This window comes from Phlebotomus papatasi, chromosome 2 (assembly GCF_024763615.1).
Source record: "Phlebotomus papatasi isolate M1 chromosome 2, Ppap_2.1, whole genome shotgun sequence".
NCBI classification, from domain to species: domain Eukaryota; kingdom Metazoa; phylum Arthropoda; class Insecta; order Diptera; family Psychodidae; genus Phlebotomus; species Phlebotomus papatasi.
The window spans coordinates 93,919,650-93,940,777 of NC_077223.1; the positions used below are offsets into that span (position 1 = coordinate 93,919,650).

Consider the following 21,128-nt stretch of genomic DNA (forward strand, 5'->3'; position numbering starts at 1 on the left):
CAACATTGTTCATTTGTTATCAGAAAATAGGCAGCAAACAGATAAAAAAAAAGAATTGATATTTGTTACTTCAATTTCTTATATTGCATCTGATTGATATTTCTCAGAGGTTTACATAATTTTACTTTCTTGGCGAAAATGTATTTGCGTGTGTGTTATCTTAAGCGTCTGATAGTGGATAGTAGCGATCGACAACAAATTCAGCGATAGCACGTAGGCCTGCAAAAGTCTCTGTGATCACGCCCTCAATGGCAGTGGCAGGAAGATCGAATCCATTACTGCCACCTCCGGGAAGTTCTAGTGTGTAGGACAAGGGAATGCCAGGACCGGAATATGTCCAATCTTTACTGGTACCCGATGAAATACCTAGTATTCCAGCGCCATTTCCAACACGGTATTGGGTTTGACGAACATTGTAAAGGGCCTCGGCGAAGACATCACCAGCCTCATGTTGAAAACGGAAGTTTTCTGGGAAAACGTTACTGAAAATTAAGTTTAGAAATGTTTGAACTGAACTTTTCCTTTGGAGTGTTAAAAATTCTGCTCTTACTTATGGGAACTGAATGGGTACATGAAGAGTTGTCCGTAAGAATGGGTACTAACGTAGAGTTTCATCCTGTCTTGATTTGCTAAGACAATATCTCTCACAATTCGACTTTCAACCACAGAAAATGGTGCAGTGCCAGAATAGGTAAGGCTGCAAAACTTTGAAATAAAGAAGAATTCTAAAACCTGATTTTCTGAATTTGGAAAAGTTCTTTACCGAGGCAGAGTTTCCATTGGCCCAGTAGTGATCGTAGTTTCGATTGGCATCAACACCTAGGCACTCTGTATTCTCATTAATTGTTCGAGTTTTGCGCCAAAATCTATCACCATCTTCGGCAGATGTGAAAACGTATCCATCGGGATTAACAAGAGGCTGTATGATCCAGACGACATTGGTCAAAACGCTTAGATGATCATTGGTATGTTCAGCTAGTTCATGAATGAGGTAGACAGCTACCATGGGAGCAGCCCATTCTCGTGCATGAATTGTAGCATCGACATAGATAATTGGCCTTTGAGCATCATTTCCAGGCGCTGTTATTCTCACTCCAAGGATTTCACGTTCTTCGAAACTTTGTCCTAGGTTCAAAAGAGTGACATATTCTGGGTTATCTTGTGCTACTCTACGTAGGTAAGCGTTTATCTCGTCATAGCTCCAGAAATGCTGAAAATCGTCCGTATGACGTGGCGTAATTTCTCGTTTAGTCCAGTATTCCCTTTGTTCCTGCCGTTCGCGTTCAACTGTCCTGAATAAGAAATGTTTTATTAATTTTGCAAACCTTTAAGGAATTTTTTTTCCTGTGGCATTACTCTTCTACGTTTTCAATGACCACTGTATATGGCAATTTACTGAGTTGTAGAAAATCCTCGAATTCTTGTTGACCTACTGGACTGACCATGATCCTTGGCTCTGCACTGGTATCCCAAAAATCAACGCCTTCCCTCTCAGTCCAAGGGATGAGTACTCGTAGATCATCCTCTTTTTCGGGAGATACTTGGTAGACCTTATAACTACGAAGAAATACAATATTTTAACTAAGTGAAAACGAATAACGGATAACGTATATACTGGTTAGTCATACTTTTCGTAAGACTTTGCATGACAAAGGCTTAAGGAAAGTGCCAATAAGATGGCATAAAGACCAAAATAAGTTGCTTTCATCTTCACAGATCAAATTGAACTAAAATGCTGAAGAGTCTCGATAAGGGAATTCAATTGAACGATTTTGGATTATCGCTCATAATAACCCAAATTGATAACTAAGAGTCTTTGCGGTATGCTCTTGAAAGGCATTTTTCAATTTTTCATGGACACTAGAACGATACGGCGCTATACATTTCAGCAAATCTTTACTTTTTCGTTACTTCAATGATTCAATTTAAGATGGGAAATTCCATAGGAATTACTGGAATTAATATAATAATAAAGAAAAAATATTCATTGTAGTTAATATTGTACTCGAATGGAGTAACGGCAATCAAATGATAAAATAACCCTATCTCACCTCAAGTGTTTTGCTCGTGAATTCAAAGGGGTCAACATTTTACGACTTTATTAATTTGTCAATGAACGGATGCCATAGATTCATTGCACTTAATTCTCTTAATTACAGATGCTTGTGACCAGTATTTAAAAAAAAAACTTATTATTTTCGCACGTTTTATCATTAAGTAATATATCAAAAGGTAATATTTCTTCATTATCAGAAGACTTTCAAATTGTAATGTACTTCAGTGATGGAGCACCCTTGGAATTCTCCAAGTGGAAAGCACAATAACGATTTCGAGATCTCTTCATACGATTTTATTGTTCAATCTCGATGGGTTGCTTAAAGAGAAGAACAATACTACAATTAATCAAACTTGGTAATTTCTCTTTGTTCGTATGATCTCTCATTTGAAAATGACCTACATCCATATTGATAATGCTTTCATTTAGTATTAGATCAAGTCTAGGCATAGTCTAGAGGTCATTCATTCAATAGTAACAATGGACAAATCGAAATTAATTTGAAACACTTGACAGCATAGATTTGAGCAGTTCGCAAAGTGTTTTTCTTTCGTGTGTATTTTTTCTATTTAGCAGATGTCGATCAAATTTTGTGAATATGCATTTAAAAAGATCAATCAGTCATTTGCCAAACGGCCTCTGATAGGACACTTATCATAGGACTGATTGTTGTATAAATAGAGAGAGTTTTTCGCGAGGAACCCCAGACGGGTATTTGGTGGAATTACAGTCATGCGTTATTCGTTCGTGTTCCTCGCGGTTCTATTCGCATTCACCGCGGCTCAGCAAAAATCTTACGATGGGTGAGTTTGATTACAAAATATTTATAGAATGATAGATAAGCCTGATTTGCTTTTCAGATACCAGGTGGTAACTATCACTGTGGATGATCCTCAAAAGATGGATTTGCTGTTCCAGTGGCAGGATCATGGAATTGACTTCTGGGATAGTATCAATGCACTAGGCCGCCCAGTGCGAGTGATGATTCCTCCACATCTTAAAGAAGAATTCCCTGTTTTCCTCGCTGAGAATGGCATTCCTTATGAGCTATCTATTCCCAACGTAGAAACGTAAGATACTTCCTAGACTACATCATCCCAGAAGAGGCAATAAGTAGTGCCTTGAAATTTTCAGTGTCTTCGCGCAGGAAAGACGTGTACAGATGGAGAGACGTGCACGAGCCATGATGAATCGCCGTCTTACTGGTAGATCTACTGCAGACTTCTCATACTACTGGCAACCTGATGAGATCAGTGACTACATGCGTCAATTGGCCGCTGATTACCCAAATTTAATTACTGTTGAGAATGCCGGCGACAGTTATGAAGGTCGTGAAATTCTCGTCGTCAGGATCTCTAACACAAACTTTGATGGTACCAAGCCCAAGATCTTTATCGATGCTGGAATCCATGCGCGTGAATGGATTGCACCAATGGCAGCTGTTTATCTTATTCATGAACTTGTGTCACATTCCTATGAGCATGCTGACTTCTTGGAATGTGATTGGATCATTATTCCAATTGCTAATCCAGACGGTTACCAATTTTCACATGATGTCGTAAGTCTTGATTCAGACTTCAATTAAGAATGGTTTTTCTAAAAAGCGATGGTACTCAAATGTCCCATTTTATAGAATCGTATGTGGAGAAAAACACGTTCTATCAATACAGGAAGCACTTGCATTGGAACTGATCCGAATAGGAATTACCGATATCGTTGGGGATTCGCTGGAGTCAGTACTAATGTAAGTTATATAATATTTCGTTTTTCTTTCATATTGATTTGCCTATAATAAGGAATGCTTCCTAATGAAAATTTTTTCATGCTATTCTTAGCCTTGTTCTGACATTTTCATGGGTCCTGCACCACACTCTGAGAGAGAAGTTCAAGTTGTTTCCAGTGAGCTGACCCGGGAAGCTGCTGGAGTGAGACTCTATCTTAGTTTCCATTCATTTGGAGACTGGTTGATCTACCCATGGGGCTACGATCGCATTTACCATCCCAACTATGAACAGCTCGATGAAGTTGGTGGTCTTGCGTCTGATGCAATCTACAATGCTCATGGACGTCGCTATACTGTTGGAAATTCTGCCATTCTTCTTTACCCGGCTGCTGGAGCCAGTGATGACTATGCAGCTGCTGAACATCACATCGATCTTTCCTACACAGTTGAATTAACTGGCGGTGGATCAACTGGTTTCGATCTACCTCCGCATATGATCATCCCTGTTTCTGGAGAAATCTTCACTGGCCTGCGTGCTTATGCACGATACATTGCGGATAATTATTCATAAAGGAATAAAATAACTCATGATTTGAGTTTAACACGAAAATGATCTTTGATTACATTAAAAAACTATCAACTTAAGTTAGAGCGAGATTACCCAATTTTTGCACGTGAATAAAAAAGAAAATCTGTTTATGCTAGTCTATTATCAAGTACAAGATAAGATTTTGCCAGGGGTCAGTTCTCCATTTCGGATATTCCGATGCATCCAGGCCACCAATTGGGCCCCTTATGATTCCCCACTCCTATTCTATCTTATCCCCCGATACGGGTAGCCGCTCTATATCGCAGCTCTGTGTGGACAATCAGTGCCGTTACTATATCACAGCATCCCTTCTCGGTGTGTGTTTGGGATCAGTGACAGCGAATATTTGTATCGACTGAAGTACCGCTTACATGTCGAAACTCGTTCTCGTACCAGCCTCTATTGTTTAGGCGGTTCACTTTTTTGCCAATATGCACCATTGACATTACTATTCATTCATTCACTGGACGAATTCAAAGCCGATATGGCATGAGAAATCTTTTTCTGCTGCTGCTCAGCTTTGAACCCCAGACCTCGCAGTCATAGAGCTACTACTCTATCCACTGACCCACTCGAGGCCTTTTATCAAGTACAAAGTACCATCTGATCTGCAATTAGATTGATGTGATATACAATGAGATGCAAATTGTTGGTCACATTGCAATTTTTATGGAGGTCATGCACACCGCGAAGTCTTCTTCACCATCATTGTACAAATGGGCTTGACCGGCTTGAAAATTGCTGGTGGATGCATCTAATGACCTATCAGTCGCTTCGAAAACATAAGCCTTTAGGTGATGATAAGACTTATCAGATTTCACAAGAAACAGATAGTAGTATAAATAGTGAGAATTTTCAGTGAGAAGATTCAGACGAGTGTTTGGTGGAATTATTCATAGTCATGCGTTGTGCATTTTTGTTCCTCGCGGCTCTAGTCGCATTGACGACTGCCTCTCAGAGATCATACGATGGGTAAGTTCTAATCTTAATTTCGTTAGAAAATCTTATTAAGGCGCCGGTCTTACTTCCAGATACCAAGTTATGACTATCAAAACCGATGATAGTCAAAAATTGGACATGCTGTTCCAGTGGCAGGAGCAAGGAATTGATTTCTGGGATAATCTCAATTCAATTGGTCGTCCAATGCGAGTGATGATTCCACCAAACCTTCAGACTGACTTTCCCGCCTTCCTCAGAGATAATGAGATTTCACATGAGCTGATCATTCCCAACGTAGAACCGTAAGATTACATAATGAGAACCTACAACTCATGTGATCTTAATTGGTGTTTTGCGTTTTCAGTGTTTTGGAACAGGAGAGGAAGGATCAGATAGAGAGCCGTGCACGAGCTATGGTGAAACGCCGGTTCGCACCAAGGGCAACTGCAGACTTCTCATACTATTGGCAGCCTAGTGAAATCAATGCGTACCTCCGCAACCTCGCTACTGAATATCCAAATTTGGTAACTGTTGAAGTTGCTGGTGAAAGCTTCGAAGGACGTGAAATCCTTGTCGCTAGGATTTCCAATAGCAATTTTGATGGTACTAAGCCTAAGATCTTCATTGATGCTGGAGTTCACGCACGTGAATGGATCGCACCTATGTCAGCACTCAATCTTATCCACGAACTTGTGGAACATTCAGCTGATAATGCTGATTTTCTTGCATGCGATTGGATCATCATTCCTACTGTGAATCCTGATGGATACCAATATACCCATGATAGTGTAGGTTTCTTAGTTATCTTTAGCAACTTTTGCTTTAATATTCATTGTTCTCTATGTAGGATCGCTTTTGGAGGAAAACGCGATCCGTTAATCAGGGAAGTAAATGCAGGGGTGTGGACGGAAACAGAAATTATGGATATTTCTGGGGACAGGGGGCTGGAATCAGTACTAATGTAAGTTGAAAATTGCAACTTGAACTATGCGTATAAGAATTTGTGATTAGTGATTGGTATTCATATTTTTACTTCTTTACAGCCATGTTCTGATGTTTTCTTGGGTCGTGAACCTCATTCTGAGAAGGAGATACAGGCTGTTGTAAATGAAATGGCAAAGGATGCTAGTGGAATCAGATTATATCTTAGCTTCCATTCTTACGGCGATTGGTTGCTGTTTCCATGGGGCTACGATCGTATTCTTCATGATAATCATGAGCAACTCAACCAAGTTGGTGAATTGGTAGCTGAAGCGATTAGAACTGCACATGGACGCCAATACACCACCGGAAATTCTGCCATTCTTCTCTACCCAGCAGCCGGAGGTAGTGACGATTACGCTGCTGGAGTGCATAACATCAATCTTTCATACACAGTTGAACTTTCTGGAGGTGGTTTAGGAGGATTTGATCTACCAGCAAGTCAAATTGTAACGGTGACCCGAGAGATTTTCACTGGACTGCGTGCCTATGCTCAATACGTTGCTACCAATTTCTAAATAAATACAACAGCCTCTTAAAGGAAATTCTAAGCCTTTTCTTTTTGTAATGGATATTGAGAAAGTCATGGAGAGACCAGAAAGTTTATTGAAAACTCCACTTGAGTTTCTTAAGTATGGGACTATTAATCAATGTACATTTTTAAGAGAATACACTACGTAGTATAGCTTTTCTTAAGATCGTAAATATTATAGAAATTCCATTCATAACACTTTACACCTCAGAAAACTACACGTTTATCATCTTAGACCCAGTTCATTTTTTGAAATAGAAATATTTTCCTTATCACTTGAGTAGGTGATAATATAGTAATAATACAAATAATAATAATAATAATTTAGCACAACATGCCATTAAGGAAGAAAGCCTTCCCGCAAGGGGATTTCTAGACAAATAGTGCGAAGTGAAAAATATAGTTTGTCTCAGATAGAGATTACAGTAGACTCTCTCTCAATCGGGCATATGGGGCAAAATGTCATCCAAATTATCGAGAAATTCAGGCATCAAAATCATTGTAAATTCCACAAAAAGCGTTCAAATATAAAGAATCACGATAAGACAAGAGGAACTACAGCGAATTTGAACAAATTTGCTTCAAGAAAATTGTCAACAAAATTTTGCGACTGAATGAAAAGATACGATTGAGCGGGAGTCTACTGTAATTCCTAATAAAGTATGGAATATCAAAATATCATAGGATATTAGATATATCCTTTCGTGATGCATTTTGCTCTTAAATTCGAATGATATTATGATAAGAGCCTCTAGGCATCCGCAGTGTGAAAGGCTGAAGGCCATTGCTAAGGCTGAATGTCGTGGTGTGGCTAAATTGGTAAAGGCAGAAAAGGAGCGTTATTTTGCACAGAAATGCAGCAAGGCTAGGTTTTCGCCTAAGGACCAGTGGAGGATTATCAAGGATGTTACTGGTACGTTGAAGGATCACGGAACTGTGAAACTCTCTATTAAAACTGATAATGTTTTGGTGACGGATCACAGGGATCTGGCTGCTCTTTTTTCTGACTTCTTTTCTGCGGCACCACTGCTACTTACCTCTCACCTTGATCATACTTTTATAAATTCCAGGGCAACTACTTTCCCGGATAGAGTGGTGTCAGAGTCCTTCTACTTGCATCCCATCTCTGGTATTGAAGTTCTAGCTGCTATTCGTTCACTTAAGAACTCCCACTCGGTTGGAATTGATGGCATGTCATCTATCCTAATCAAGAGTATAAATTACCAAATTCTAGACATTCTCACGCATCTCTATAATTTGTGTATTGCGTCTGGTGTCTTTCCGGATTCTTTGAAATGTGGTGTGGTTATTCCAATCTTCAAAAAAGGTAGCCGTCATGAAATTTCAAATTATCGCCCTATAACTCTGCTCCCGGTATTGTCGAAGATTTTTGAGAAGATCTTGAAATGTAGGATCTCTGATTTTCTTGTTAAACACAGAGTCCTGTCTGTCAAGCAGTTTGGTTTCAGGGAGGGAAAGAGCGCGGAAGATGCACTACTGCATGTAATGGAGAAAGTCTATGGTAGTGTTAATGATGGCTGCCATACTGCTGTGGTCTTTTTGGACCTATCGAAAGCCTTTGACACCGTGAACCACTCAATACTCTTGGATAAACTGGAATGCTTGGGTTTCCGTGGTCTGACTCTAAATTTACTACGTACATATTTGATAAATAGGTTACAGACGGTTAAGATTGGAGATCTGTGCGCTGATCCTGTGGGGGTGAGATCTGGGGTGCCTCAAGGCAGTGTCTTGGGGCCCCTGCTGTTTAACATCTACATCAATGACTTGTGCGGTCTGGATCTGCATGGTAAACTAACAGCTTTTGCTGACGATATTTCGATTATTTACTCGGGTGGGTCTTGGGAGGATGTGGACAGGTTGATTGAGAATGATATGACAGTTGTGCGTAGATGGCTGGACTGTCATCAGATGGTACTCAGTGAGAAGAGTAGGGCGGTGAGATTTTTCTCTCGTGGTGGAGAGGTGCCATCAGATGGGATAATTACTCATCTAAGTGATTGTGTTGGTACATGTTGCTCTTCTCAATGTTTTGTTATTCCATATGTGACTGAAGTTCCATATTTGGGTATTCTGATTGATGATCAGTTATCTTGGGGTCCCCAGGCTCAGAGATTGGCTGCTAAACTTTCTGGTCTGGTTAGGGGCTGCTATGAGTTGGGCAGGGTCTGTCCTCCTAAATTAAGAAGGGATTATTATTTTGCCTGTGCTCATAGTAGATTTAGTTATGGCCTGGCTGTGTGGGGGTCCCTATGTGAGACCGGTATGAGACGTGTGGGTATGGCGCAGAGATACGTACTGAAGGCTCTTCTGGGTCTCCGTCGTCGTGACTCTTTGGGAGAGGCATTCCAACGGTGGGGCATCCTTCCCCTGCAGTATCTTTTTAAGTTTAAAACTTTGAAGATATTCTATTTAAGAGGTGGCTTCTCGAGACCTACAAGGGAAAGGCCGATTAGATTGGGACCAATGGTTATTGTTCCTCGCCCTAGGACAGAACGTTTCAAACGCTTTTATAGTTACTTTGCGCCGTCACTTTACAATTCCCTTCCGTTGGCCCTAAGGCTTGTGGACGGGTATTCTGAATTCCTTGCTGGAGTATCAAATTGGCTGTGGAATACCTATCTGGTGGAGCGGAGGACTTGAAATGGGGATGGGTTGTCATGCCGTCTCTTTCAGATCGGTTTGGGGTTTAGTGGCGACCCGTGGTAGCGCATTCGTGTTGTTGTTGTTGTTTTTAAATTATTTTTCTTAATGTTTTTTTTTTTTCTTCAATTTTTGTTGATTGACTCACTTGCTAGTGGCCGTTATGTCGGCGATTCTCTCTGCGCTGGGTTTTTCTCGCCTCTCTTTTCCCGGCTTTTTGTAATGGAGAGAATCGGTGAACCTCGGTCTCTGGTAACCTTCTCTTATTATTAGTTTTACATCGCTAAATCTCACCCGTCATCTCCTTTTTATAAAAGATATTTTTTGTGCGCTACTGATGGCCGCCTCGTCTCTCCTTGCGTCTGACTTGGGGCGGTTTGTGGTCTGTTCCTCTTTCTTGTCCCGCTCTAAGATTTTTTTTTTTCCGCATGCTGTCGAGTTATCAATTAGTTACTAATATACATATTCTTTTCTTTCACAGTTAGTTAGTATATAATAGTTACTAATATACATATTCTTTTCTTTCTCTGCCACAATCTGTCTCTCGTCCCTCGGTTTCTCTCCCTGGTTGTCGCGCTATGTCTGTCTTTTTTCTGTATTTTTTTTTTCTCTGATCTTCTCTCTTTCTGGTGATCCTTGTTGGCGGTTTTGCGGCTGTTGCTGGATCCCACTCTTGATTTTCTTCTTTTCCGCGAGGTTCTGTTTCTGTTCCTGTTTTTCCTCTTTTTGATTTTTTTTTATCTCGATTTTACTGTTGATGCCTAATACTACTTTTTTTTGGAATCTGTTTCTTCGGCTGCTTTGCCTATCTATGTTTCTGTTTGTTTCATTTTTCAATCTAGATTATTTTTCTGATTTACTGAACTCAAGGATGTCAAGCGAATTTTTCTTTAAATTCAGACATCCTTTCCTCGAGCTTTCTCTCCTTCCTCTGCCGTTGCGCATTTATGGCTATGTATGTTTTTGCAGTTAGGGATATATGATTGTACAAAATTCGCCAAGGACGAAAGCTTTTCTGCCGTTTTGCTTTTGGAGGCCTGTGTGTAGTCGGCGGCAGCCGCCGCTCGAGCTGCTAGTAACTTCTAACGATTACTTTCAATTTCCCTTTCTGCTGAGACAATATTTATACTTGTAAAGCTCGAGTGAATAAATATATATATATATATATATATTTTTATCAAAGAAAATTGTTCAAATTTTTGTCTCGGGTACGGTATTTTGGAACGAAGCTTAAAATTTCAATTTTGAACTTTCTTCCTGTTTCAGATGATCAAAGAGAAAAAGAATACCATTAAAAATTACCATATATACCATAAAGTCAAGAGTATTTCTTTGTGTCTTTATTCTTTTCCACAGATAAAACAGAGAGGAATGGAAAATATCAAAATTATAATTTAGGTCTGATTCCAAATTGTTTCATTGTACCCTACGATTTAAAAAAAAAAATTTGTCATATTGAACTTCTTCAAATCAGTCATTTTTATTAAACAGGTGTTTATAACTGATCTTGATCCATTTCTGTTGTCTATGATCATGATTACTCTTTTATTTCCGAAGGAATGTTTCTACTGGAGTACGTGCTGTATAATTGGAATTGATACAGGAATTATTTTGAAATATTTGTATAAAATTCCCATACAATTTAATTTTAAAACTAAATCTATCTTTGATTTATACTTACTTTTATTCAGTTTAGGAATGTAGTTAACTTTGTTATGTTAGTGATAAACAGTTCTTGGAATTATCAAAATACCATTCACATTTTTGTAAATTTGATAAGATGTATTTTGTGGTATAATCCTATCGTCTAAAGATACGTCGATACTTCTTCAGGCTATATTTAGCGGGAAAAGTCTTTTACTTAAAAAAATATCTTCTGATCTTTCAGTGTTAGATTAATGTTAGATGGTTTTATTCATAACACATGTTATCTTCAAGATAGAAATTGCCATGAAATAAATCAACTTACTTGTCGCAAAATCTGATAGGAGTTCAAGCACACCGCAGTCTCTTTCCTCATAATTGTTCATTTAGGCTTGTCGATCACCAACGGATGCAACTGATGACCAATCAGTCATTTTAAAAACATAATCCGTTGGCTGATAAAACTTATCAGATTCTTAAGGACCAGACAGTATAAATAGTGAGTGTTTTCTGTGAGAAGGTTCAGACGAGTGTTTGGTGGAATTATTCATAGTCATGCGTTGTACATTTTTATTCTTCGCGGCTCTAGTCGCATTGACGACTGCCTCCCAGAGATCATACGATGGGTAAGTTCTAATCGCAATCTTGTTAGAAAATGTTATTAAGGCACCGGTCTTACTTCCAGATACCAAGTTATGACTATCAAAACCGATGATAGTCAAAAATTGGACATGCTGTTCCAGTGGCAGGAGCAAGGAATTGATTTCTGGGATAATCTCAATTCAATTGGTCGTCCAATGCGAGTGATGATTCCACCAAACCTTCAGACTGACTTTCCCGCCTTCCTCAGAGATAATGAGATTTCACATGAGTTGACCATTTCCAACGTAGAATCGTAAGATTACATAATGATAACCTACAACTCATGTGATCTTAATTAGTGCTTTGCGTTTTCAGGGTTTTGGATCAGGAGAGGAAGGTTCAGATAGAGAGTCGCGCACGAGCTATGGTGAATCGCCGGTTCGCACCAAGGGCAACTGCAGACTTCTCATACTATTGGCAGTATAGTGAAATCAATGCATACCTCCGCAACCTCGCTACTGAATATCCAAATTTGGTAACTGTTGAAGTTGCTGGTGAGAGCTTCGAGGGACGTGAAATCCTTGTCGCTAGAATTTCCAATAGCAATTTTGATGGTACTAAGCCTAAGATTTTCATTGATGCTGGAATTCACGCACGTGAATGGATCGCACCTATGGCAGCACTCAATCTCATCCATGAACTTGTCGAACATTCAGCTGATAATGCTGATTTTCTTGCATGCGATTGGATCATCATTCCTAGTGTGAATCCTGATGGATACCAATATACCCATAATACTGTAAGTTTCTCAATTATATTTATAAACTTTTGCTTTAATATATTCATTATTTTCTACGTAGGACCGTTTTTGGAGGAAGACTCGATCCGTTAATCAGGGAAGTACTTGCAGGGGTGTGGACGGAAACAGAAATTATGGATATTTCTGGGGACAGGGATCCGGAGTCAGTACTAACGTAAGTAGAATTCTTTTGATCCGTTTTTTAGTGATTAACATTTAATGATTTTTTAATCCTCGCAGCCATGTTCTGATACCTTTTTGGGGCGTCAACCTCATTCTGAAAGGGAAGTACAGGCTGTTGTAAATGAAATGGCAAGGGATGCGAGCGGAATTAGGCTGTACCTTAGCTTCCATTCCTATGGAGATTTGTTGCTGTTTCCATGGGGTTACGACCGCGTATATCATGATAATCATGATCAGATGGATGAACTCGCTAACATTGTTGCTGATGCAATTAGAACTACACATGGACGTGAATACACCTTTGGAAATTCTGCCATTCTTCTCTATCCAGCACCTGGAGCTAGTGATGACTATGCAGCTGGAGCGCATAACATTAATCTTGCATACACAGTTGAACTTACTGGAGGTGGTTCACGAGGATTTGATCTACCGCCAGATCAAATTGTGACTGTAACTCAAGAGATTTTTACTGGACTGCGTGCTTATGCTCAATATATTGCCAGCAATTTCTAAGAAAATAAAACATCTCATTGAAAGAAAACTCAGGATTTTTTCTGTACATATATATTTTAGGGAAAGCAATGAATTTTTTTTTCAAAAGTAAATTCGATTTTTTAATATAGTTTTTAGTATATCAAGCAAATGTATGCTCCTTTACTGGTTTTAAGAATACAACTTTTCCTTGCCATTGTGGGTCAAAGTAACACCTGTTCTGCAAGGAACACTTGTTGGTAGTTTCGCCAAAAAATTGAAATTTATTTAATGTATTTATTTTAATACTCTTATATATCGGTGTATATGCAAGTAATATCGGCTTGCCAGAATAAGTCGAATAAGTCGTTTTTTTGCAAAATTCGTTTTTTTTCGTTTTTCGGGTATTCCTTGATGCCCACTTGCTTTCCCTGTGTATATTATACATTATATACCACAAAGTTTATTCTCAAAGTTATAGAGGCTTCAGACCATGACCGATGTGAGGAGCAAAGTAAAAGCGAACGGATCACTGTCACGAGAGTTTTGCGCAAACAACGGACTCAGACAGGGGGACGGACTATCGCGCGTCCTCTTTAACCTGGCACTGGAGAAAGCGATCCGTGATTCCGGCGTGAGCATGAGGGGGGTCATACTCAATAAGTCCACGCAGCTCCTAGCCTATGCTGACGATATTGATATTATGGGACGCAATCCCAGATCTGTACAAGAGACCTTCATCCAGATTGACCATGCGGCACGAAATCTGGGGCTACAGATAAATGAAGGCAAAACGAAGCACATGGTGGCCTCGTCAGCAGCAACTCCGGCAACATCTAGGGAGAGCATCGGTCAAACAGGGTTCCCGATGGGGGACTACAACTTTGAAGTTGTCAACTCCTTCGTGTACATTGGGTCAACAATCACAGCCGACAACAACATCTCAACAGAAGTTCGCGCACGGCTGCTGAAAGCTAACAAGGCCTATTTCAGTCTATCAAGAGTTTTCCGGTCCATAAACTTAAGCATAAAGACTAAACTACTGCTGTGTAGGACTATGGTCCTGCCAGTCCTCACGTATTCGTCTGAGACGTGGGTCCTCAGCAAACAGAATTGCGAACTCTTGGCCGCGTTTGAGAGGAGGATCCTACGATGGATTTTTGGTCCCATATGTGAGGAGGGACGATTCCGGAGCCTATACAACCATGAGGTGTATGAGCGCTACCGAGAGGTAACTGTCGTCAGGCAAATACGCCTCAATAGGCTCCGGTGGGCTGGTCATCTGGTTCGCAAGGATGAGGACGACCCAGCCTGGAAAGTCTTTAGGGGCGGACTCTATGCTGCAAGGAGGCGAGGCCGACCCAGCCTCAGATAAACTGACGGCGTGGACCAAGACGCCAGCTCATTAGGGGTGCGGAATTGGAGAAGAGTGGCGCGTAACAGGCTTGAGTGGCGACGGGTCCTGAGTCAGGCCAAGACCAGTAACTGGTTGTAGCGCCGGATAAGTAAGTAAGTAGAGGTTTCAAATCTTAAACATCCTATACTTCAGCATTCAAAATCTTAGCTTGAAATCACTCTTCTGTAAGGTTGGGTATTTGCGAATTATTCCCTTTATATTCTGAGTTGTCGATATGATGTATGTTTTTTAAATAATTTACCTTAGAGAAAAATGTTCAAATTTCGTATTTCAAATGATACAGAACTGGAAACTACAATAGGTGTTCTTTCGACCCTATCTACAACAGAGGGTTAAACTTATATACTACTCGGTTTCACTAATAAATCCATAAAGCATGACCAAAGTAATTGAAAAATCCATTACAATTTTGATTAGTTTTTTTAAAGTACTTTCATCTTCTTTATATAAATGGTAGCATTGTATATGCAACTGAGAAGTGTATTTCAGAAGTTTAATCATGCGCTCTTGTATTACCTTCTTGCAATTTTTTGTTCTAATAACTGCCGCTCCAAAATCATACAAAGGGTAGATATTAACTTCAATAAAATAAAAACTGTAGTTCATAATTCGAGTTTTTACTTTTATTTTTAGATATCAAGTAATAATCATGATATTGACAGATCATAACAAAATAGATATGGTTTGGCAATGGCATAAACGCGGAATTGACTTTTGGAATAAAGTAAATTTTGTTAATCATCCTATACAAGCAATGGTTCCTCCACATCTTCGAGAGACATTTTTCAACTTTCTCAAAGCCCACGACATTTACTATGAAGTCATCATTCCTGATGTGGAAATGTAAAATATACTTAAGGTAGTTTTCCTATAGGAAAAATTGTGAGTATATATCACTGTACTTTTTCTAGTGCCTTCTTGAATGAGAGAAAAATTCAGAATAAGAGACGACAGCAAGCTATATATGATAAAGAAATTACTGGTAAAATAACAGCAAACTTCTCATATTTTTGGCAACCAGATGAAATCAACGAGTATCTCTTAACGCTGGCTATTGACTATCCTGATTTAGTGAGAGTCCAAAAGGCTGGTCGTAGCTATGAAGGACGTGATATTTATGTTATAAAAATTTCTAGCTCAGGATTTTACAGACCTAAGCCTAAAATATTCGTTGATGCTGGTATTCATGCACGTGAATGGATTGCTCCAATGGCAGCACTTTACCTTATTTACGAACTTGTGCAGAATGAAAAAAACAATATAGATATGCTTGATTGTGACTGGATCATCATTCCTTGTGTTAATCCTGATGGATATCAATACTCTCACGACATTGTCAGTAATTTCTATAGGTGTTGTAAGTAACTTAAAGAGAAAATAATTCCTTTTGTTTTTTTTTACAGGATCGTATGTGGAGGAAGACACGATCGTATAATGAGGGAAGCTCTTGCAGGGGCGTCGATGGAAATAGGAATTACAACTATTTCTGGGATTATGGAACAGGTGTCAGTACAGATGTAAGTATTATAAGAGTTTGCGTATTCTTACGTTTCTTTTTAAAATAAGTCCTGATTATCACTTTTAGCCCTGCGCTGAAAACTTCCTTGGTCCTAAACCAAATTCTGAACCAGAAGTACAAGCTGTTGCTAATCAATTAGAAGAAGAAGCTAATGGATTAAGACTTTACATTAGTTACCATTCTTTTGGAAATTGGTTGATCTATCCATGGGCATACGAAAAGATTTTTCATCCTAATTATATCGAACTTGACCATGTTGCTCGCCTTGTGTCAACTGAAATTTATAAAATGACAGGACGTGCTTATACGATTGGAAATACAGCCACTATTCTTTATCCAGCTTCTGGTGGAAGTGATGACTATGCAGCTGGAGTACATCACGTTAATCTATCATACACATTAGAATTGACTGGTGGTAATTCAAACGGATTTGATTTACCACTAGATGAGATTATAAACGTTTGCATGGAGAACTTCATTGGAATGCGCACTTTTGCTAATTATCTTGTGAAAAAATATTCTAAATAGCATTTAATTGGTCTTGAAACTTTCGTCAGTTTTGTTTGAATTTTACATTATAAAAAAAATTTATTATAAATTCTTTAAAAATACTTTAAACTTAACATAAAAATAACATTAAATAACGATGGTTTACAAACAGGTTCATTCATGGTTTTACTCCTTTCATTTCAGTAGTTTCGTAACGGATATACTAAAGTAACTCTAAGTTTGAATGTTTGACTAAAGGAAAAATTAATCATTCAGGGTCTTAAAATCTGGGGTTCTTGCTTTCTGTTAGAAATTGTTTGCTTTCGGGAACGAAGTTTAGTATGAAACTCATGATACGTTAGTGGACTTACTTTTGAGAGATTTTATTCTTATCAACAAGTTATATACCTGTTAAAAATATGGTAAGGTAATAGAAGATCGTCTGTTTAAAAAAAAAACACAATTTGCTTAAAAAAAGTTTTAAATCAATTTCTTGATCACAACGTCCCTTGACTTTGATCTTGACCAAGGGACGTTTCTTGATCACAACGTTCCTTGTGGATATGTGACGAAATACAACGATATCAAAGGATGATTGAATTTTGTAAAATTTTTTTAACTTTATTTTAAATAACGTTGTCGAGTAAAAGCGATCATATCAGTATCGCAGCGGTGGGAAAAATTTTTTTTTTTACACTAAAACGATAAAATCCGTTTGAATTTTTCGAATGCTCGCGTACGAATGATCTTTAGGTGACAAAGACTTGGTATCCGAACTTCCAAGTTTCAATTGCATTCATTAAACTTTCACTGCGCAAAAAAGACCGGAAGTTCTAGAAAGAAAATTCGGGAAATTTATGAAAGAAATTTCATTTAGATGGAATGGGCGGAATGGGTTTTAACTCTCATACAACCTAAAAGATAATCCAAAAAACCCCTGATCAAGAAGATTCAGGAATCATCTATAACCGCAAACTGCCAATCAAATAAATATCAATAAGGGAAGAGCATCAGCGATCGGCAGTGTTCCTCGGATCGTCAGGTTAGTACCACATTTTTTCTCCAAATTCAATTTTTTTTTTAAATTATTAGCTACTTTTTACCATTTAACTCTCACAAGAATAGTGCATAAATTCAGATTTAATTTATAAAACCAATTTTCCCTGAGACACCTGATTAAATTCCTGACGATCCGAGGTACAGCGTGCAAGTTTGCAATTACACATATTTTTTTATTAATTTATTGTAAAAATGAAAAATTCAAAAGCACAAATATAGTAAAAGGGGTCACTAATGTGTCCATTAGCATACATAAAAATACCAAATAGTATTTTGAGGACTATATTTTCAATTAAATATGGAGCATGTCTCTTAACATTCCGATCCGGGGTACTCTTCCCTTATTTCCTCATATTTTTGAGATGCTGGCTGTTGCCAACTTATGAGTACCGATCTCTTGAAAGTGTAATGAACTGGAAGAAAATTCTGAAAGTATCATTTTTGAATACTGAAAGATCATTTTATATTAAATAAATATTGAATTTGTGAAGTATGCTGTATAAAAGATTTATCAATAGATTCTTTTAGTCTGCATTCTCATTTCTATTTTTCTTTTCATAATAACAGTTACCACAATTGTAGGTGATTTGCAAATGCATGAGCATGACCAATTAGTTATTAAAGAAAAGAACATATGCAATAATAGCTTTGATTAGAACAATAAACTTTTCTTAGATGATGCGATATAAGTAAAGGATTCTGTGCTGCATATCAGAAGGTGTTGCATTAAATTTTATAACATGCGTTTTGTATTTTATTTATTGTTTATTTTCTTACCAATAACGGAATGTCAACAGCAATACTATGGGTGTGTTTTCAAAAATTCTGAATAAAATTTTAAAAAAAAAATCTTGTAACATTGGTTTTCTCCAGACACCGAGTTATAAGTATTAGAACAGATGACCCGGAAATATTGGATATGCTAGTAAAATGGCAAAATGAAGGAATTGACTTTTGGAGTAAAATCAACAAAGTGGGTCGTCCGATCACTGTGAGGATTCCTCCAATTCTTTCCAAAGATTTTCTAGACTTTCTCCAGAGCAATGATGTTCCATTTGATGACATTATTCCTAATTTGGGAAAGTAATTTATTTTCTAATTTACTTTTTTTCAGTATATTTTATTCATACTTTTATTTTACATTATTTTTATTTTGTGCTTTAAGCGTTATGGTGACCGAAGAAATGACTCAAAACATTGCACGAGAAAGTAGGAGGGAAAATACTGAAGGTGAATATGAGGTAGAATTCACATACTACTGGGATACTGATGAAATTGGTCAGTTCCTCGCGTATTTAAAGGGTGATTATCCGGAAAGACTAATCGTCACAAGCGGAGGGAAAAGTTATGAAGGACGCGATATTTATGTCGTTAAAATTTCCAACACAAATTTTGAAGGTAAAAAGCCCAAGGTTTTCATAGACGCGGGAATTCATGCACGCGAGTGGATTGCACCAATGGTAGCACTATATCTTATTCATCAACTTGTGGTGAATGCAACCGAACATGCTGAATTACTAGCTTTTGATTGGATTATCATACCTTGTGTAAATCCAGACGGGTATCAATACTCCCACGATTATGTAAATCATACACAACATATGTCATGGTATTTAGAATAAGGATATTTTTTTTTAAATAGAATCGCCTGTGGAGGAAGACACGTTCTGTTAATAAAGACAACCATTGCGTTGGAGTTGATGGAAATAGAAATTACGGCTATCGTTGGGGTTATGGATCACCAGACTCTGTTAACATTGACGTAAAATTTTCTTATATTGCAATATTTCTCAATTACAATCGTCATTATCTTTACAGCCGTGCAGTGAAACGTATCTGGGCCCTGATCCATTTTCTGAAAGTGAAACGCGAACGGTTGCAAATGTAATGGCACAAGAAATTTATAACCTTGAACTCTACATAAGTTTTCATTCCTATGGCGGATGGATACTTTATCCATTTGCTTTTGACAATAGAGTTCCCCATCCGAACAAAAAAGAAGTTGATCTACTTGGTAATATGGTAGCAGATGTCATTTACAAGGCTACTGGACGTAACTACACCGTTGGAAATACTGCCACTCTGCTCTATCCAGCTTCTGGAGGCAGTGATGACAATGCTGCAGGTAACTTCGACGTGGATTTTACATATACTATTGAATTACCTGGTGGAGGAAAACATGGATTTGATTTACCTGGGGATCAAATTGTCAAAGTTAGTGAAGAGATCATGATCGGAATGAAAGTTTTTCTTAATTACATTTTGACAACATAAATACGGAAGTCGTTTTATAATTTTACTGTTTTTTGTTGAACAGTTTAGGGTAAGTGCTCATAATTTTGGACAGTTTCTAAATTTGGACACTTTGAGGGTAAAATTGGACACTAAAAATAAATTGATTAAAATGATGGGTTTTTATTCCAATATTTGATGAAAAATGAATTCTATCTAAATATTTGTTCTTTTTGGAAGATTTTGACACTAAATACGTTAAATTTTGAATATGATTTGAGTTGAAATTGCTTTGTTGAAAATTCAGTGTGAGCAATAGCTTACGAGAAATATGACAGAACTTCGTGGCTTATTTCAGTCTTATTTAGTTTTGGTGAAGTACTAACAAAGTTTGTTCGCTGTTTTTGAGTGATATTATTGAATATTCATTGAATATTGTGTTGATTCACGTTACTGATGATTTGTACATTTGACCTGAAGTGAGATTTGCCTTGTGAATTATATTTTTCGTGTGAAAAATGGGAAATTTTTTAAGACATTCACCAGTGAGGTGATGATTATTATTTTGGACAGGTGTTTTTCTCACGAAATTTCGTGAAGTTTTAGCTTTTGTGATGACTAGGTTGGACAAATGCCTGGAGAAACAAAGGAGCATCATCTCTACGAAAGAGATGTAGCGAGAAATGCCTTGAAAGGCTCCCGGAAAGGTCAGGGAATGAGCGAATCCGCACGTACTTGGAGTACCGAAGTCAACTCACTTTAATGAATGATATGGAAAGTTTCCGGGCTTCTTGTGACATTCTACGTTTCCCTTACATGAACAGGAAGAGGACTTGGTAAGATTGGTTCATCAAATGAAGAACAATGGGCATCCTATTGAGGCGGATTAGCTGTCCAAATTTACAGCCAAGTTGGACAAATTAATAAATAAGTTGTCCAAAATAAGAGCCAAGGTCACCTCTACTTATCAATTCATTTTTAAACGTATTAAAACTAATTTTAATAAAAATAAGATGATAAATAGCTTGCTAAGTTTCTAAACAACCCTTCTGAAAAGAGAGTAACAAGAAATGTCAATTAGTATAGAAAATATCGCACTTCAAACTTGGAACTTCGATGCTTATAAGCAGACTGTCCAAAATTATAAGCACTTCCCCTATGTATGCATAAAACTATGAGATGAAAAATTTGATTGTATTATAATGGAACTGTTGACTCATTATGATGGGATCATTTGCAGAACCACATT

General features: G+C 37.9%; 6 protein-coding genes across 7 annotated transcripts; 5 read left to right on the forward strand and 1 right to left on the reverse strand.

The window, feature by feature from the left end:
• Nucleotides 1–69: 69 nt before the first annotated feature.
• LOC129802493 (carboxypeptidase B-like) lies at nucleotides 70–1,729 on the reverse strand. Its single transcript, XM_055848387.1, has 5 exons — nucleotides 1,629–1,729; nucleotides 1,357–1,557; nucleotides 764–1,292; nucleotides 551–705; nucleotides 70–482 (listed from the first exon to the last, which is right to left on the reverse strand). The coding sequence occupies exons 1-5, from the start codon at nucleotides 1,706–1,708 to the stop codon at nucleotides 161–163; spliced, it is 1,287 nt and encodes a 428-aa protein (XP_055704362.1). The 5' UTR covers nucleotides 1,709–1,729; the 3' UTR covers nucleotides 70–160.
• A 915-nt stretch (nucleotides 1,730–2,644) lies between these two features.
• On the forward strand, nucleotides 2,645–4,389 carry LOC129802498 (carboxypeptidase B-like). Its single transcript, XM_055848392.1, has 5 exons — nucleotides 2,645–2,859; nucleotides 2,917–3,126; nucleotides 3,191–3,614; nucleotides 3,690–3,800; nucleotides 3,892–4,389. The coding sequence occupies exons 1-5, from the start codon at nucleotides 2,789–2,791 to the stop codon at nucleotides 4,348–4,350; spliced, it is 1,275 nt and encodes a 424-aa protein (XP_055704367.1). The 5' UTR covers nucleotides 2,645–2,788; the 3' UTR covers nucleotides 4,351–4,389.
• A 783-nt stretch (nucleotides 4,390–5,172) lies between these two features.
• On the forward strand, nucleotides 5,173–6,833 carry LOC129802495 (carboxypeptidase B-like). Its single transcript, XM_055848390.1, has 5 exons — nucleotides 5,173–5,340; nucleotides 5,400–5,609; nucleotides 5,672–6,095; nucleotides 6,155–6,268; nucleotides 6,351–6,833. Exons 1-5 carry the CDS (start codon nucleotides 5,270–5,272, stop codon nucleotides 6,804–6,806), a joined length of 1,275 nt encoding a protein of 424 aa, XP_055704365.1. The 5' UTR covers nucleotides 5,173–5,269; the 3' UTR covers nucleotides 6,807–6,833.
• A 4,803-nt stretch (nucleotides 6,834–11,636) lies between these two features.
• Nucleotides 11,637–13,233, forward strand: LOC129802497 (carboxypeptidase B-like). The gene is made up of 5 exons (XM_055848391.1): nucleotides 11,637–11,754; nucleotides 11,814–12,023; nucleotides 12,086–12,509; nucleotides 12,571–12,684; nucleotides 12,750–13,233. Exons 1-5 carry the CDS (start codon nucleotides 11,684–11,686, stop codon nucleotides 13,203–13,205), a joined length of 1,275 nt encoding a protein of 424 aa, XP_055704366.1. The 5' UTR covers nucleotides 11,637–11,683; the 3' UTR covers nucleotides 13,206–13,233.
• A 1,786-nt stretch (nucleotides 13,234–15,019) lies between these two features.
• On the forward strand, nucleotides 15,020–16,763 carry LOC129802494 (carboxypeptidase B-like). Of its 2 annotated transcripts, XM_055848388.1 has the most exons (5): nucleotides 15,020–15,147; nucleotides 15,214–15,423; nucleotides 15,492–15,915; nucleotides 15,984–16,097; nucleotides 16,166–16,763. In XM_055848388.1, exons 1-5 carry the CDS (start codon nucleotides 15,080–15,082, stop codon nucleotides 16,625–16,627), a joined length of 1,278 nt encoding a protein of 425 aa, XP_055704363.1. In that variant the 5' UTR covers nucleotides 15,020–15,079; the 3' UTR covers nucleotides 16,628–16,763. The 2 variants fall into 2 exon arrangements, with proteins under 2 accessions (XP_055704363.1, XP_055704364.1); XM_055848389.1 differs by lacking the exons at nucleotides 15,020–15,147; nucleotides 15,214–15,423 and having other exon boundaries at nucleotides 15,602–15,919.
• Nucleotides 16,764–17,884: 1,121 nt separating this feature from the next.
• LOC129802499 (carboxypeptidase B-like) lies at nucleotides 17,885–20,053 on the forward strand. The gene is made up of 5 exons (XM_055848393.1): nucleotides 17,885–18,455; nucleotides 18,521–18,730; nucleotides 18,813–19,230; nucleotides 19,290–19,409; nucleotides 19,466–20,053. The coding sequence occupies exons 1-5, from the start codon at nucleotides 18,388–18,390 to the stop codon at nucleotides 19,919–19,921; spliced, it is 1,272 nt and encodes a 423-aa protein (XP_055704368.1). The 5' UTR covers nucleotides 17,885–18,387; the 3' UTR covers nucleotides 19,922–20,053.
• The last annotated feature ends 1,075 nt before the right edge of the window (nucleotides 20,054–21,128 follow it).

Bases quoted from the DNA above. Each gene is read 5' to 3' on its own strand.
- LOC129802495 (XM_055848390.1), top strand. From the start codon at position 5,270: ATGCGTTGTGCATTTTTGTTCCTCGCGGCTCTAGTCGCATTGACGACT. The intron at 5,610-5,671 runs GTAAGATTACAT...TTGCGTTTTCAG, and splicing joins ATCATTCCCAACGTAGAACC to TGTTTTGGAACAGGAGAGGA. The intron at 6,269-6,350 runs GTAAGTTGAAAA...ACTTCTTTACAG, and splicing joins GGGCTGGAATCAGTACTAAT to CCATGTTCTGATGTTTTCTT.
- LOC129802497 (XM_055848391.1), top strand. From the start codon at position 11,684: ATGCGTTGTACATTTTTATTCTTCGCGGCTCTAGTCGCATTGACGACT. The intron at 11,755-11,813 runs GTAAGTTCTAAT...TCTTACTTCCAG, and splicing joins TCCCAGAGATCATACGATGG to ATACCAAGTTATGACTATCA. The intron at 12,685-12,749 runs GTAAGTAGAATT...TAATCCTCGCAG, and splicing joins GATCCGGAGTCAGTACTAAC to CCATGTTCTGATACCTTTTT.
- LOC129802493 (XM_055848387.1), bottom strand. From the start codon at position 1,708: ATGAAAGCAACTTATTTTGGTCTTTATGCCATCTTATTGGCACTTTCC. The intron at 1,293-1,356 runs GTAATGCCACAG...TTTCTTATTCAG, and splicing joins GTCATTGAAAACGTAGAAGA to GACAGTTGAACGCGAACGGC. The intron at 706-763 runs GTAAAGAACTTT...TTTATTTCAAAG, and splicing joins CCAATGGAAACTCTGCCTCG to TTTTGCAGCCTTACCTATTC.
- LOC129802498 (XM_055848392.1), top strand. From the start codon at position 2,789: ATGCGTTATTCGTTCGTGTTCCTCGCGGTTCTATTCGCATTCACCGCG. The intron at 3,615-3,689 runs GTAAGTCTTGAT...CCCATTTTATAG, and splicing joins ACCAATTTTCACATGATGTC to AATCGTATGTGGAGAAAAAC. The intron at 3,801-3,891 runs GTAAGTTATATA...TGCTATTCTTAG, and splicing joins TCGCTGGAGTCAGTACTAAT to CCTTGTTCTGACATTTTCAT.
- LOC129802494 (XM_055848388.1), top strand. From the start codon at position 15,080: ATGCGCTCTTGTATTACCTTCTTGCAATTTTTTGTTCTAATAACTGCC. The intron at 15,424-15,491 runs GTAAAATATACT...TACTTTTTCTAG, and splicing joins ATCATTCCTGATGTGGAAAT to TGCCTTCTTGAATGAGAGAA. The intron at 16,098-16,165 runs GTAAGTATTATA...TATCACTTTTAG, and splicing joins GAACAGGTGTCAGTACAGAT to CCCTGCGCTGAAAACTTCCT.
- LOC129802499 (XM_055848393.1), top strand. From the start codon at position 18,388: ATGCGTTTTGTATTTTATTTATTGTTTATTTTCTTACCAATAACGGAA. The intron at 18,456-18,520 runs GTGTGTTTTCAA...GGTTTTCTCCAG, and splicing joins TGTCAACAGCAATACTATGG to ACACCGAGTTATAAGTATTA. The intron at 19,410-19,465 runs GTAAAATTTTCT...TTATCTTTACAG, and splicing joins CAGACTCTGTTAACATTGAC to CCGTGCAGTGAAACGTATCT.